Genomic DNA, 17,087 nt, shown 5'->3' with positions numbered 1-17,087 from the left:
GTCTCTTGTCAGCCACCTGCGCCACCCAGGTGGCAGGTGTGCTCCTCACATGCTGGAGAGACTTAAGCAGCAGGTGCCCCATTCCAGGGTGCCTGTCAGGGAACAGCAGTGATGGAGGGGGAGTGGACTGAGGGTGAAAGCTCAGATCCCGGCTTTGGGAGGGGATGTTCCCTAAGGACACTGTAAAAGCAGATTGAGACCTTTGGTGCAGAGCGGTAGGATGTAACTTTATTAAGATAATAAGAAGAGCTCACCTCCGAGCCCTAACTGACCTTTCTGATTAACTTCTGGACCCTAGAGTCTATGATGATGAAAGTCAGTGTTCGAGTCCCTCTTCCACCGTAAGAGGAGGTTGGAGTCTCTTCATACAAGGTAGAACCTTTTATTCCATAATTACTGACAATAATCCAAGAGGTTCTAATTCCTGGGACTGTTAACAGGTAGATAAAGGATTGTGTTGCAAGATTCCAAGTATAAAAGAAGATGTCATTTTCTCCTGTTTGGGTTTGTAGGAAAGGTGAGAGATGATATTGCAGTCTGGAAAAAAGGACTCCTGCTAATGAAGGGTGAGGGGCAGAAATGGAGGGCTGGTGGAGCAAGGCTCAAACTCGATGGCTCCTTGGTTTTACAGGGAGCTGCACGACTTAACCTTTATTGTGCACATAATGAAAGAAAGAGTGCAAGGGAAAGAAAGTTCCTGCCTAATGGTCTGAGTTTGCCCTCAGAAACTCCCCCCAGCTGCCTGCTCATGTTGCTATCAGCTCCCCTGAGAAAAAAACAGCTGCTTCCTGAATCCCCCCCCCCCCCATGGTTTTATTTCTAGGGAACTTTATTATTATTTGTGGCACATTTCAAAAGTGTCATTTGTACAGCTCTTTTTCAGAACCTCCCCCAGTCCCACCAAAGTAATGACATTGGACTTGGAAAATGACCTATTAATTGCTCTGTCAAGGCTAAAAGCACAGTATGTCAATGTTCAACTGTTAACTGTTTGTTAATTTTTGTTTTAGAATATATTTCATTTACTTAGAGTTAGAGAAGGAGAGAGCTTCCATCTGCCGGTTTACTCCCCTGATTATCACAGTAGCCAGGGCTGTGGCAGGCCAAAGCCAAAAGTCACAAGCCGCCTCCTGTAGGAGTACCAGGGGCCCCGAGCACTGCTTCCCCAGGTACATTAGCAGGAAGCTGGATCAAAAGTGGAGCAGCTGGGCCACAAACTAGTGCCCGTATTGTATGCTGATGTCACAGACACAATGCCAGCTCCACAAAGGTTTTTATTTTCTAATAAAGAATTTTTTATTTTGAGCCTGGCACATTGGCTATATTGGCTAATCCTCCCCTTGCAAGTGCCAGGATCCCATATGGGTACCGGTTTGTGTTCCAGCTGCCCTGCTTCCCATCCAACTCCGTGCTTGTGGCCTGGGAAAGCAGGGGCAGATGGCCCAAGGTCCTCAGGCCCCTGCACCTGCATGGGAGACCCGGAAGAATCTTGTGGCTCCTGGTTTCAGATTGGCTCAGCTCTGGTCATAGTGGCCATTTGGGGAGTGAACCAGTAGATTAAAGAGCTTCCTCTATGTCTCTTCTCTCTATAAATCTGCCTTTCCAATAAAAATAAATAAATCTTCTTAAAAAAAGAATTATTTATTTGGAAGCCAGAATTAGAAGGGGAGGGGGAGAGAGAGATCCTGAGACCAACCCTCCATCCATTGGTTTCACTCCACAGGTGGCTAGCATGGCAGGGGCTGGGGAAGGCTGAAGTCATGAGCCAGGAACTCCAGTGAGGTCACTCATGTTGGTGACAAGAGCCCAAGCCCTTTAGACATCGTCCCTTACTTTCCCAGTCAGCTTAGCAAGGAGAGAATTGTAACTGTTGTATGTGTGTGTTGGTAGTAATACATGCATATCCATTTGAATTTCATGAGCTTCTTAATGGTAATACATCTCCATTTTCCTAATGGTAACATGTTTTATTGAGAAAGTGAAAGCTACTCTTTCACCTTCTGCCACTGGTGGCTGTCATGTATTGCCTGTTATACGCTTGGCATAATACATCACTTTTATATCTAATCTTCCCAACAACGTCATATGGTCAGTAACGGAGAGTTAGCTTAGTGCCTTAATCTCACAACCCAGCATTCTTGTTTGAGTAAGGAAGTATCAAGATGGAAGATATTTTGGATGTTAACGTAGTCCTGGGCCTGTAAAACATAAACATGAATGATTTGAACCAGTTGATTGTGGAGGGAAGGCAGGTTCATGTGACCCTGTCAGTGAAGAGTTTCCTTGTTCCAGGGCTTGTTTGTTGCTACACAAGATACCAGCTCTTGCCTCTGCCTGTGGAGAGCGTGACTGGGCTGTCCTGGCCACTGGTGAGATTGAGAGACTTCCAGTCAGCCCAGTCCCTCCTGCAGTGGGACTAAAACACTATTTAACAAGGCTTAGTCAGCTGTCACCTTTGGCAAGCCTGGAAGAGTTGGTTCAGATTCACTGTTGTGTTTCTTATGCTTCTTTGCTAAAGGGATGATGTGTCCTTACATTTGGAAAACTTTGGGTTGAGGAACCTGCCACAGAAAGCCAGAAAGTCACTGATTTCTGCCCTCCTTTGGTCTCTACTGCATGTTTTAGTATATTACATAGTGTGTACTATCTAGAAAAAAAAAGTCACTAATTCAAGCTGAATTCAAGAATCTTCCCTCATCTCTGAGCTGACTGTGTCATCACTTTGTGACCAGCCCCCCTGGGGAACAGTATTGACGTTTGCCATCATCACACTGCTGCACAAGCTACATTTTTTGAAGATCCATACTTGATCATGTCATTGCCCTGCCAAGTTCCTGATACTTGTCCATTGGGTGCAGTGCCAGTCTTTCTCCTCCCCTTGACCTGCAGCAGTCCGTCACGGATTGCCTGCTCTCTCTTGAGTCTGCCATGGCTCTGTCGTGTCTCTGAATGCAGATTGTCTTCTTGGCTTAGAACTCTATGATCCCCCTTCCTTTGCTTGCTGAATCTCCACTCTCCCTGCAAGATCTCCTTTGAATATCTCTTGTCCTGTAAAATTCTCAGATTTCCCAAGACAGGACATGCTTCTTCCGTGAGGTGCTCATTGTAGCATTGGCACTGCATGGACACTAACTGGTTTCCTATTAAGTTTATCAAGGACAAAGTGCTCTTTTTTTTTTTTTCCTCTTCCCTTCTTATTTTGATGATGGTGGTATTAATTATCAGCAGATGGTTCATTGACAAGTTTATGCAGTTGCTTGGTAGGGTTGATAAAGGTGGTTGGGTTTGATTAGGTTAAGGTCGCTTGAGGAGGGCATTCCACAGCCTTTTCTGTACTGGGTCTTGTAGCTGTTGAGCAACAAATCAGGTTCTTTCCTGTGAACATTGTTACGTGTGGACAGTCTTTGGAGGCTAAGGACCAGAATGAGTCGAGTGCCAAATTTTAAAACTCCTATTTCTATGCCAAGAATTACTTTAGGATTCTACTGGAGGCGTGATAATGCAGTGCCCGGTGCACAGTGACCACTTTGTAAATGTTAATGTTAATGGACTTCATTGCAGCAGCCAGGAAGGTTGCTTTGTTTGTTTGTGTTTAAAGCTTTGTTTCTGCGGTTTGCCCCCTGCCCTTTCAGAGATCTCTGAACTTCTGTCTCACCAGGTGATGTTTCTGTCTCTAGGACCGCCTATGGCTGTGTTAGCAGTAAGCGAAGCTCTCAGGTGAGAGACTTGTCCCTGACGTGATCTTTCTGTTGTTTTTCTGGATACACTTTAATTGAATGATTCCCCCGCCCCTTCCTGACACCTCTTCAGAATTTCATCCTTACATGTGATATCCTGGAAGATACCTCTGGCTATGAAGATAGGATATGGTTTGTGACTTAAATATTTTCAAAAGTGATGAAATGAAAAAGTTTTGTAAAACTGCCTCTCACTTGCCCATTCTGATTGGATGTAAATCTTTATTGAAGGCGCTTGCTTTGTGTAGTACTCTCTTATTCTCACCCTTTGTCTCTGCTTGTTTTTTCAGAAGGTGAATACTTCTCCTTGCTCATTTTTAAGCAGCTTTCAAAGCTGCTGTTGATGATGCCTGAAGCTGCTTTGGAGGCAGAAAACCAACAGTGAGATCAAGAATTGTAAGAATTCAAGTGTATAAAGAAAGCTTGCTGCTCAGTTCAAGTGTGTAAAGAAAGGCGCTTGAGATGGTCCAGGAAGTTGGTGTGGGAGAACCAGGTGGGGGGCATTCGTCCTACCCGAGAGCAAGTCTTCTCTAGAGCTTGGTGATAAGAAAATGCTGGTGACAGAAAAATAACTACAACAGTAGTGGTACAGATAGAGGAGCTAGACTTGCATCCTTCCACATGTACAGGGAAACCAAGATGTGGCAGAGGTGGCCCTGCAAGTCAGTGTGGAAAGTTCAGGAAATGGTGCCGGAAAATTGATTGATCATAAAGTAAAAAATTAATTACTCCTTATCAAACTCAAGAATTAGTTGCAAATGGATTGTGGACCTAAGTATGAGGGAAAAAGCTGCTAAAATTTATAATACAAAAAGTTACTAAAGTTAAAACTTTTAAGGTAGGCCAACGGCAGTGTGGGCATCCCATATTGGAACACTAGTTGGAGACCAGCTACTCCATTTCCTGTCCAGTGGAAGCAGTGGAAGATGGCCCAAGTGCTTGAACCACCACCCGTTGGAATGCCTGAGCAGCTGCAGCCGAGTAGGGAGTGAACCAGCAGATTTCTCTCTTTGTCTCTTTTCTGTCAGCCTGATTTTCAAATAATCTTATTTTTAAAGATGTTATCTCTCTCTCTCTCTTTTTATTTATTTTTTTTTTTTTAGTGGAAAGGCAGATATACAGAGAGAAGGAGACACAGAGAGAAAGATCCATTGGTTCAGTCCTCAAGTAACTGCAACCATTGGAGCTGAGCCCATCTGAAGCCAGGAGCTTCTTCCAGGCTCCCATGCAGGCGCAAGATCCCAAGGCTTTGGGCCGAACTTAACTGCTTTCCCAGGCCACAGGCAGGGAACTGGATGGGAAGTGGGGCTGCCAGGGTTAGAACTGGCGCCCATATGGGATCCCGGTGGATACTAGGCAAAGATTTAGCCGCTAGGCTATCACATCGGGCCCTCAAATAATCTTATACAAGCAGAAAAAACTTAAGAAAGGGAAGGATTTTCAGAAAAATGTGAACTGTAAAAAATATTAATCAGCATTTTAAAATTTAAGAACTTTTGTTTATTAAGACTATGAAGGAAAAAAATGTCACAAAGTGACAATAATTGCAATGCATGCCTTAACTAAAGTTGCACATGTAGTGTGAAATTTAATCATTACAGACAAATTTCTGAAATGCTAACCCTGTTAAATAGATGATCACTAAAATCCATGTCAGCCAAAAAGTTGCAGGTGAAGCCTCTTCCCTGAGGAAAGCCCAGTGGAAGGGTTTGCCTTGCAGCACTTCATTGTTTCTGAAATGTTCAATAATATTTTCTTAACGTTTTTTCTTTTTCTACATTTTTTTCCTCAAGATTTACTTACCTACTTATTTGGAAGACTTTGACAGAGGTCTTTTGTTGCTGGTTTTCTCCCCAAATTGTTGCAACAGCTGGGGCTGAGCCAATTCAAAGGCAGGAGCCAGGAACTCGGTCTAGGTCTCCAGGTGCGGGAGAGCCCAGGCACTCAGGCTGGCTTGCTCTCCTTCCCAGGTGCCCTGGCAGGGAGTTAGATCAGAAGCAGAGCAGCCAGCATCAGAGTGCAGCTTACCCATGGCGCCACCACGCCAGCCCATCCTGACATTTACATTATTACACCGTGGTTAGTAACAGCATTAATTATGAAAACACCTCAAAGTGGTAAAATTATTAGTTGGAACTACATGTTTAGATTTTACATGTTGACTACACGTTTGATTTCCAGAGAATTTCTGTGTAATAAGGAAGTATATTAGAATTTGAGATATTGCACGTGTCCTAATTGTGTCTTAACAAGACAGTTGATTTTTCAGATACATTTGAAGTTATGCATTTCCCCTCCACCTTAGTTGGTACCAAACTGTAGCCAGAGTGTTTCTCTGGGGTTTTTCCTTTCAGAAACAAGAATTTAAAGTTACGATTATTAAAAGGTTAGATAACCAGAAACATGGCTCCACACAGTTTTAAGACCTAATTCTCTGCACTGGATCCCCTGTGCTCGTGGTCCGGTGCCACTGTGCTGGTACCTGTTTTGACGGAGTTCTGACTCACTGAAAGCAAGAGCTAGGTTATATATATATGTTACAGAGCTCCACAGACATCAGTGCCTAGTGATATTTCTGATTGAAACTTTGGTAAAGTGTTTTGTCAATTTTGTAAAATTTCATTGAATGACCTTCCAGTTTGTGATTCAAGAAGGGCAAATGATGAACTGTGCCTGTGTTTGCATATATTGCATACTCAGTGGGCCAGTAGTTTTCATATGTTAAGTCCTGGAAATAGACTACTCTAGAGCTTTGTTCTCCTGTGTAACTATGAGAATTCGATCTAAAGGAGACCTCTTTACCTCAAGCTCTCTGTGGTGGAGTTACCAGCAAGTGTTTAGCAGACACTCGGGCAGAAGTGTCCTGACAGGAGACCAGGGGGTCGGCTGGGTCAGCGGTGCTTGTCCTCCAGCGGACCTGCCTAGGAGACAACCACACTGTTTGGTCAGGAAATGTTTGTCCTTGATTTTTTTTTTTTTTTTATAAATGATAGCACTGGCCCCGACTTTTTAATAGTAAGAAGCTGGGTTACCTGGTTTTTTTTTTTTTTTTTTTAAGATTTATTTTTTTATTATTTTTTAATTGGAAAGGCGGATATACAGAGAGGAGAGACAGAGAGGAAGATCTTCCGTCCGATGATTCACTCCCCAAGTGAGCGCAACGGCCCGATGCTATGCCGGTCCGAAGCCAGGAGCCTCTTCTGGGTCTCCCACGCGGGTGCAGGGTCCCAAAGCTTTTTTTGGGCCGTCCTCGACTGCTTTCCCGGGCCACAGGCAGGGAGCTGGAAGGGAAGCGGGGCTGCCGGGATTAGAACCGGCGCCCATATGGGATCCCGGGCGTGCTAGGCGAGGACTTAACCACTTGCGCCACCGCGCCGGGCCCTACCTGGTTTTATATATATATATTTTTGAGAACTTTAAGAATAAATACATTCATGAGTAGTAGCATGTTATTAGCACACTTTATAATACAGTCTCCTAGTTTATTAGTGGTAATGTTTGCCTTTCAACCCTTCTGTGAGGTATATTAGCACCTGGGTAAGGTTTTGCTTCTCACATTCCCACTAGCACCAGGAGTATAGTTGATGATAGCAATCTAGCACTCCATGCAAAGTTGATCTTACACCTTTCTCAGATGGCCATCTTCAGCAAACAGTGACGGGGAACCGTACAGGCAGGTCCGTGTGATTCCCATCTCTGAGAAGTAAGCGATAAAGAATGCCTGGCCTGCTGGCTTTGTCACTGGTTGAAGGCAAAATCTGCAAAAAACAGTAGACAGACAAATTGTAATTACTAATATTTTCCAGTAGCCTGGTTTCTCCCCACCTGATAGAAGTTGCTGCATCTTTCCAAACAGGTTCTCTAATGATCTTGCTTCACCATGGCTACAAATATGGAGGGGCTGGTTCATCACAGAGTGGGGACCCAGCAGGTGGCTGAGGTGAGTGACAGGGGCTGTTGGCACGCTTGCTGGCACCCTTACCTTCAAAAGGAAAGAAGTCAGTGCGTTGTTCAATACCGTCCCATAGAAGTTGGCATGTGTTCCAAATCTAAAGGGGGATGTCAACTAGGAGAAAAATTAAAATGGCATCATTTATTCATGACATGTCTTTGCATGACCGGGGTGACTTAACTGCATATAAAATAGTGACTTGAAATTTTACCTTGACCCAAAACCAAATCGAATCTGGCTCTCAAAGTGGGTACAGTTTAACTCCAACTTCTGTCTTAGTTTCTCACACGCTTTAATACTTTGATAATACTGTGGGATGTATTGGCAGTCCTTGAGCATCTACCAGACAGCAGGCATTGCAGAGAAACGGAGGTCAGTGAGCCACGGGCTCCTCCCTTGAGTGACCTCAAGGCCTGGTCAGGAACAGTTATCAAGTAGGTGGAAAAGCGTAACTCCGGGAGAAAGGTGATACCCATTTTGTCAGACAGACCTGGATAAGTGAGGTAAGGAACTTCATGATGGATTGTAGGCAGAATCCTCAGTTTCAGAGCCAGAAACTTAAGTAAAAAGTGTGAGGCGTTAAATACCTTAGTACATACAGAAAACTTGAGTGTGCAGGAGATAGCCAGATCCAGATCTGAAAAGCGTAGCTAGTCTGTTGTCACCAGCAGAATATTGACTCTGTCCAGGGTCTCTGCAGGGACTCTGATCCTCACAGTGAGTGCTTGAGGCTTTTTATCATTCCCATTTCATCAGTAAGGAAACCAAGGCTCACAGGCACACTTGAGCAGAAATAAGATGCCAGCCCAGGTTTGTGCACTTGGAAAGCTCCTGAAATGAAGCGTGACTCATACCACAACCAGGAATCATCCAGAGGTTTCTAAATTGCCTGTCTAGATCATATTTCTATGATGAAGACACAAATTTAACAAACAATAGAAATTCCAAGAAAGGAATTGTTTTAGGCAAGAACTACAAACATACCAGTTTAACCCAATAAAAAGTAGTGGTCAAAAAAAAATGTTTTTTTCAGATCATAGATAACCATTAACTTAAAGACAATTATAACTAATTGCATTCCCTCGGCCAGTGATGATTAATATTAGCTGTAGAAGGAAACTTGGTTCTTAATGTGTGAAACGGCTGTCTGAACTGTAAACGAGTTTGAGTTAAAATAGCTGTGTATGCTTTGCTGCTATAGTTAGAGAGTGATTACCTTGAAAATAGTTGTGTTTTCTATGTTAATGATTATTTTGCATTTAATAAGGTTCCTGGTTGAGGGTCATTTGGAAACCAATGTATGAATGGCTGTCCTGAAAGACCATCCTTAATTAATTCTTTAAAGAAAGAGGTAATTAAGCATATGTACATTCAAAAATGTGCCAGTTAAGAATTTTCTGCAAAATACCTTTATTCCTTAAAGTAAAGAAATTCTGTGTATTAATTTAGTTTTGCTACTGAATCTTGCAGTAAAAGTATGTTTTGGGGGGACTCAATAAAAGCCATTCTCAATTTTGAATACAAAGGCAAACTTTCTATTTAAAATAGCCCTTTTAAATCCTTGCAGTTATAGTATTTGGATGTGAAAGTATATTCTTTGAAATTTTCATCTTAATAATGTATAATAGTGGATTGGCTGAAGAAATGAGAGAACCTAAACTTCATTATAAGGGGTAAGCAGGAGATGGCCCATACCAGAGGGGGAAAAAAAAATGACAGGCTCTTGGTAGAAAGGGGCTCACCGGAAGGAGCCTGTGGCTGTAAGATCACCTCTGGGGTTTAAATGCATGCCCCGTTGTTTGCTTTCTGGGTGATCTTGTGCCTCACTTTCCTCATCTGGAAAATGGAGTAGCAATAGTATCTATCTCATAGAATTGTGAGAATTAGGTGAAATAATAATGTTATCAACCTTATTCTCTCCATATAGATAAATTGGATAATACAGTTTAACAAAATGATGTCCCTGTAATGTGTTCAATTTTTTTCAGCTGTTAAGAGTTTAATGTAGTGGCCAAGAGTATTCCCTGGCACCAGACGCCTGGATTTAAGTCCTGACCTTAGTCCTTGTGTAAGAACAGTAATAATTTCTTCTCTTTGATTTGTAAGTCTAATAACTAATTGGAGTCTTTAGAATGGTTGAAATGAAAAAATCAAATGGGAAAGCATTGCTGAGGATGTAGAGAAATTCGAAAACTTTTACATTGCTGAGGGGAGTAAAACCCAACTGTTGCATCAGTTGTAAAGTTGCTATGAAAGTTGGTGTAAAACAATATGTTAATGTTTTTTTCAGGGGCATAATTGGCAGATTTAAGTATATACATACTGTGTGCTTCTTAGCCATTGCCGAAGAGACCATTTTAACTAGATGAGACGTTTTGAACCAGGAGAAATTTAGACATTAATTGGCAGGAGCCTTTTGGAGACTGATGGACAGAAAGGTCTCCCTCATACTCCTCAACTCCTGGTTACTCATTTGATCATGTAGTAGAGGTGAGGTGAATTGATGGGTCTTTGTCATGCTTTCCCTGATTCTTGGGCTCAAGGGTTCCTGTGCTCTGAACCAGGAAGGCTACAGCTGAGAAAACAGTCTATAACCCTTTATCATCAGGGTTTTCCTCTTCATTGCAGGAAACTTAAAGAGTAAGGCTTTCATGTAACAAAATGTTTAGAAACAAAGCTTTACTAGTTTTTAAGTAAAAATTCAATATTGACCAGGCCACATCTCCAAAAGAGGAAAAGGGGAGATATTGGTCAAGTTATATATTTCCAGTATCCTATAATGCTCAGTTCGTTGTGATTAAATATAATTCTGCTCTCTAACAGGGCATTTCAGTTCTCGTTTTTTTTTGGTCAGAATAGTGCCTGTGTATAGATTGAGCAGTTATCTGCTGGCTCGTTTTAAAACTGAAAGCTGCAGGTGCCTGAGTTTCCTTACCCTTTTTATACCTTGAAGTGTGTCCGCCTCTGTTCCTTTTTTTCTGGTATTTAATTTTCTGCTTCCAAAAATTCTACCCTGCTGCTTCTTGATTTATCAGCATTGGACATTGTGTGTTTCTGGGCAGGTAGTGTATTTTGTTTGTTTCTTTTGTAGCAGCAAGCATGCTAGTCAAGTTTAATTAAAACAAGTAGTGAAGAGATTATGTCTGACAGACCAGGTGACCATCTTGGTAAAGAACTGAGAGCCCAGTCTGCATTCACATTGGAATGTGTGTGTGTGGTTTGGGTTCTCTGTTTCGCCTCCCGTGTACACGTCCTGTTGCTGGGTGCAGGGCTTTCAGGGTGTGGAAGATGTAAATTCCTCCTGGAACTTCACCATAGACCCCTTGGTGAAGGACAGATGAGATTCTCTTAAATTGCCCTGGGAAGGGGACTGATACCCACCCAGCCAGTTTTGGAACATAGCAGTATTTTTAATAAATGCTGGTTTGTTGGTGCATTTTCCCCTCATTGTGTGTGTGTATATGTGTGTGTGTGTGCACGCGCACGTGCATTTGTGCTTTAGGCTTTACTTATTTGAAGTCAGGACTAAGAGAATCTTCCATCTGTTTGGTCACTTCACATATGGCTACAAAGACCAGCACTGGGCCAGGCTGCAGCCAGGAGCCAGAAGCTTCATCCATGTGGTTGACAAGGGACCAAAACATTTGGATTATATTCCGCTGCTTTTCCTGGACTGTTAGCAGGGAGCTGGCTCGGAAGTGGAGCAGCCAGGACATGAACTGGTGCCCATACGAGTTGTGGGCATCACAAGGCAGAAGCTTTATCTAGAGTACCACAATGCTGGCCCCTTTGTCCCTTACTCATCCACACAAATGACCATCTCAACAAGATTGTGGAGTAAGGACAGGCCTTCTGGTATTCTGGTATGTAAATGATGACCTGCTGCTAAGGTTTGCATCCTGATTCTTTGTATACAAATTCCTTTTTTTTTTTCTTCTTCTTTTTTTTTCTGTTTTTGCTTTAGCCACTTGGACTCACATAGGCTCATATCTACCTACCTACCTTAATATTGTCCCATCAAGACAGGTAATACAGTCTCATGGAGGTAACATGAATGAAGGTCCACTTTGCGTCTTCAGAGCTGACGTATGAGCGTACAGCAGCTGCTGCCTGTCCTATGGCTGTCCTATGGGCTTCAGAGGTGGCCTGAGGACTGATCCCATTAACCAGGATGTAGGCTGGAAGCCCTGTCTTAATCCATCTGGAGCTGGAAGGCTGTGTTCGCTGCTGTCCCTCCATTCCCTTTGTGATTAAAGATCCTCCTCTCAGAAAACTTCGGACGTGAGACAGTAGCAGTAAACATTGCTAGCCAAGTTTGATGTGAAGAGATAATGAAGAGACTAGATGCATGCTCCAGTAAAGCGCTGAGCCTGTCGAGAGATGTTTTTACATGTGCAGTTCAGTAGCATCAAGTCCATGTCACATTGTGCAGCTCTCCCCATCACATCTCTAGAGCTTGTTCATGTTTCCAAACTAAAACTCAGTAGACGTTAACTCCCTATTCCCCTCTCTTCTCTGTACTTCATGTAAATGGTTATAGAATATTTGTCATTGTATGACAGGTTTATTTTGTTTAGCATAATGCACTAAAGGTTCATCCATACTGTAGCACGTACCAGAATTTCTTTACTCTTTGAGGCTGAATAATAATCATTGGTGTATGCACACCACGTTTAGTGTATCTGTTGTTGATGGGTACTTGAGTTGTTTCTGTCAGTTGACTGCTCTGAGTAGTGGTACTGTGAACATGTGCACACAAGGATCTTTAAAACCATATTTTCGGGGCTGTCATTATGGCGCAGTAGGTTAAGCTGCTGCCTGTATTATGGCACCTCATGTGAGTGCTGATTTGTCCTGTTATGCTTCTGATCTAGCTGCCCGCTGAGGTACCTAGAAAAATGGCCCAATTAGTTGGATGCCTGCTGTTCATGTGAGAGACCTAAATGGAGTTCCAGGTCCCTGGCTTCACGCTGCCCAGGCCTTGGATGTTACTGCCATTTGGGGAGTGAACTAGCAGGTGCATCTCTCCCACACTGTTAATTCTGCCTTTCTTGTAAATAAATCTGGAAGGGATGGAGGAAAAAGAAAGAAAAGAAGGAAGAAACCATATTTTCAGTGTGTTAGGGTCTATTCAAAAGTGGGATTGTTGGAGCTTGAGGTCATTGTTTGATTTTCAAGAACCACTGAAGTTTCTGTGGTAGATGTGCCATTTTACTAACATTTCCACCACCAGTGCACATGCACACCATTTCTCCACATCCCAACACTGGTTGTTTCCTGTTTTAAAGTTCTTTGATAATACTTACACTAACGATGATATTCCATCTTGGTTTTGTATTCCCCCTTGTTTATTAATTTGTATGTATTGAACCATCCCTGCATACCAGGGATAAATCCCACCTGGTCTGGATGAATGAACTTTCTGATGTGTTGTTGGATGTGATTGATTAATATTCTGTTGAGGATTTTTGCATCTATATGCATCAAGAATATTGGTTCATAGTTCTCCTTCTCAGTTGTATCCCTTTTCTGGTTTAAGAAATTGAGGCTTGGGCCTGGCACAATGGCGCAGTGGTTAAGGTCCTCGCCTTGCACGCCCGGGATCCCATATGGGCGCCGGTTCTAATCCCGGCAGCTCTGCTTCCCTTCCAGCTCCCTGCCTGTTGACCGGGAAGGCAGTCGAGGACGGCCCAAAGCTTTGGGACCCTGCACCCATGTGGGAGACCCAGAAGAGGCTCCTGGCTTCAGATCGGCATAGCATCGGCCGTTGCACTCACTTGGGGAGTGAATCATCGGATGGATGATCTTCCTCTCTGTCTCTCCTCTCTATATATCCGCCTTTCCAATAAAAAAAATAAAAAAAAATTTTTTTTAAATAAATTTAGGCTTTCTGATTCAGGAAGGTGATGTTAGTCTCATAGGAATTTGGGAGGTCTACCTCCCTTTCTATTGTTTTGAGTATATTGTGGAAATTGGTGTTAGTTCTTGAAAGATTTGGTGGAATTAAGCAATGAAGCTATCTGGTTCTGGACTTTTCTTTATCAGGAGAGTCTTGATTACTGATTCAATTTTTGTTCTAATTATTGTTCTACTTAGAGTTTTTAATCTCCTCAGTATTTTGTGCATCCAGATGTCTGTCCATTGCTTTTAGATTTTCCAATTTATTGGCATATGGTTGTTGGTAAGAATTCCTAATGATTCTTTGTATATCTGATATTCATTGTTACATTTCCTTTTCATCTCTGATTTGTTGATTTGGGTTTTTTTTTTTTTTTTTTTGTTAGGTGGGCCAGTGTCATATCAATTTTGTTAGTTTTTTCAAAGCTCTTCAGTTTTTTTGCGGGGGAAAGGGGGTTCTATAACTCTTAATTTTTGGGTTTAATTTGCTGCTATTGTTCTAGACCCTTCAGATGTATTGATAACTTGTTTATTTGGTGCCTTTCTAGTTTCTTGATAGAGGCACTAATTGCAATGAACTTCCTTCTTTGCATTGCTTTTGCCATACCCCATGTGTTTTGATACATTGTGTTAAGAAGTTCATTCTTTGCCAGGAATTTATTCCCATTTCGATTTATTCTGTAAGCCGTTGTTCATTCAGAAGCGTGTTATTGAGCCTCTAGGTATTTGCATATTTCCTGGAGTTTCTCGGCTTGCTGACTTCCGACTTCATTCCCTAGTGGTCTGAAAAGATACATGGTATGATTTGGATTTGTTTCAATTTGCTAAGGCTTACCTTGTGGTCTAGAATGTGGTGTAGAATGGAGAATATTCCATGCACTGATAAGGTGTATATTCTGTGTAGGATGAAATATCCTGTAAATATTAAATCCATTTGATCCATGGCATAAATTAGTTCTGTTATTTCTTTTGAGTTTCTGTCTAGTCGGTCTGTCCACTGATGGTAATAGAGTGCAGATACCCCTAACATTATTGTATTGGAATCTGTGTCTCCCTTTAAATACGTTAATAATTGTTCTACAGAGCCGGTGTGCTGGCATTGGGTGTGTACACATTTAGTGCAGAAATGTCGTCTTGTTGAATGGACCCCTTGATCATTTAGTAGTGTATGATTTCCTTCTTTTGATGAGTAAGGTCAATCTTATGTTAAATCCATCTTGTATGTGTTCTGAGTAATCACAAAATTCAGTTTGATCCTAACTTACGATTTTTATATATAAACACACATTCTTGTATGTCACTTGAAAGGGAAAGATACAGACTCTTTAAATCCAGGTGCTCCGGTGTAGACCGTGGCACTTCACTGTTGGCCTGAACACCTGAAAGTTCTAGAAAGTGTAAATCCATCTTAAAATGATAGAAAATCATTAGGTCTGTTAAAATGGGTTTTCATTTGCACTGACTGCATATGCCCAGCTGAGTCTAGAACTCTGTCCCGACACATTGGGTGGTTGCCATTGAATGAGCCCAGTTATTCTTGTAGATTTTTTTGTATGCAGTGTAGCTCACATGTTGTTGCCTACCCTTTGAATGAGAGGAAACTTTGGAAAACATCCCATCTATTTTATATTATTTTTCTTTTAAGATGTATTTATTTTTGTTGCAAAGTCAGATATACAGATAGGAGAGACAGAGAGGAAGATCTTCTGTCTGATCGTTCACTCCCCAAGTAACCGCAACAGCTGGTGCTGCGCAGATCCGAGGCCAGGAGCCAGGAACTTCTTTCAGGTCTGCCACATGGGTGCAGGTTCCCAAGGCTTTGGGCCGTCCTCGACTGCTTTCCCAGGCCACAAGCAGGGAGCTGGATGGGAAGTGGAGCTGCCGGGATTAGAACTGGCACCCATATGGGATCCCAGTGGGTTCAAGGCGAGGACTTTAGCCGCTGAGCCACTGTGCCGGGCCCTATCCCATCTATTTTAAAAACACTAGCTTGCTGTCCTGTGAAATTGAAGATGCTGAATGCAGAATGCCCGAGCTCTGCCAATTTTCCCTCTATTCCTTGTACTGCTGAAGCTGTTTGCAGGAGCAGACATGGTGCTTGGGACTGAGTCCTGACTCTGCTTCCTGGTAACAGACATGGAGGCAGCAGGTGCTGGCTCAAGTGCGTGAGTCTCTGCCACCCATAGAAGATACACAGAGGGAGTTCCTGGCTCTTGATTTCCACCTGGCCTGGCTCTGACTGCTTCAAGCATTAGGGGAATGAACCAGTGGATGGAAGATCTCTGTCTCTGATCTGTCACTCTGCCTTTCCAATAAATAAAAATGAGGAAACACTATTTGGAAAGGGCCCGGCGCGATAGTCTAGTGGCTAAAGTCCTCACCGAAACTCGCTAGGATGGTCACCAATTCTAATCCTGGCAGCCCCGCTTCTTATGTAGCTCGCTGCCTGTGGCCTGGGAAAGCATTTGAGGACAGCCCGAAGCCTTCGGGCCCTATACCGGTGTCAGAGACCCAGAAGAGGCTCGAGGCTCCTGACTCCTGGCTTCGGATCGGTTCAGCTCCAGCCATTACAGTCACCTGGGGAGTGAATCATCGAACCAGAGATCTTCCTCTCTGTTTCACCTCCTCTCTGTATATCTGACTTTCCAATACAAATTTAAAAACCTTTAAAAAAAAAAAAAGGGTGGTATAGATTTGGCATGGTAACATTTTTGTGAGCCCTGTATTGAGGAAAGGTGATTTTGAAAGAGAGAGGATTGGGGGCTCAGCAAAAGTAAGTCTTGGTGAAGCCCAATGCATCTTTGCTAACAAGCAGTGAATTAGATTACTGGAGAGGCTGCTTCAGCATCTGGGGAAGCAGCAGGAACATGTCGATTCTGGTTACAGGGAGTGAGAGTGTACTTGACCTTCAGCAGAGCAGGGTCATAGAGGGGACATCTTTAAACAGCCTTGTCTGATTTTGGTGAATGGAATCTGCACTGACAGGGCTCAAAGACAGATGCCTGTGCTTTGCCTCAGTCACTCCTTGGCCCTTGGGATTGGACTGTGGCCTGGGAGGTTTCACAGAGCTACAGGGGACTATTGGCATGGTAAGTGTTTGAAGACCTAAGGGTGAGGACTGCAATTTTGAGTCCTCTTTCCTGGAGAAACTTCTTTGTGCTGCAGTGCGTTTCAATAGGAACTGGTAAACTAGCTGCAGATTTAGATACTTATTGAATATTTGAAAAACTTCACTGTAATATCATTGCTATGTTAAGTTCCTAGCAAATTGTTTCTTACAAACCTGTGTTCCCATTGTGGTGCATAAATTCTGGTGGGGCAAAAACTTAGTCTTTATTTTCTGTTTTCTCTCTTCCTCTCTATCCCTCTTTGTTCTCCTCCCCCGCCTTCCCTTTCTCTCTCTTAGACGTGTGCACACCAGAAAGTTAATGTGCCTGTGAACCAAGTGCTGCTCTAACACGTCGCCTTGTTCAGTACTGATTGTTGACTTTGGATCTTTG

General features: G+C 42.8%; 1 protein-coding gene across 7 annotated transcripts in view; it reads left to right on the top strand.

The window, feature by feature from the left end:
- The window catches only part of NR2C2 (nuclear receptor subfamily 2 group C member 2), a 61,446-nt gene that overhangs the window by 4,909 nt on the left and 39,450 nt on the right, over positions 1–17,087 (top strand). For 2 of the 7 annotated variants that reach the window (XM_040995252.1, XM_040995251.1), the window contains exons 2-4: positions 3,678–3,717; positions 4,028–4,450; positions 7,594–7,677. The exons of 1 other annotated variant lie outside the window; for it this stretch is intronic. In XM_040995252.1, the coding sequence (XP_040851186.1) occupies positions 7,618–7,677 (60 nt within the window). In that variant the 5' untranslated portion in view covers positions 3,678–3,717; positions 4,028–4,450; positions 7,594–7,617. Of the gene's footprint in view, positions 1–1,725; positions 4,451–7,593; positions 7,678–17,087 lie in introns of those variants that run through there. 4 more of the 7 variants (XM_040995254.1, XM_040995253.1, XM_040995250.1 and 1 more) reach the window with 3 other exon arrangements.

Source organism: Ochotona curzoniae, unplaced genomic scaffold (genome assembly GCF_017591425.1).
Source record: "Ochotona curzoniae isolate NIBS_2020 unplaced genomic scaffold, NIBS_Ocur_1.0 contig_908, whole genome shotgun sequence".
NCBI lineage: Eukaryota > Metazoa > Chordata > Mammalia > Lagomorpha > Ochotonidae > Ochotona > Ochotona curzoniae.
Note: the sequence above shows the minus strand (reverse complement) of the source record. Positions and strands in the feature narration are given on the sequence as shown.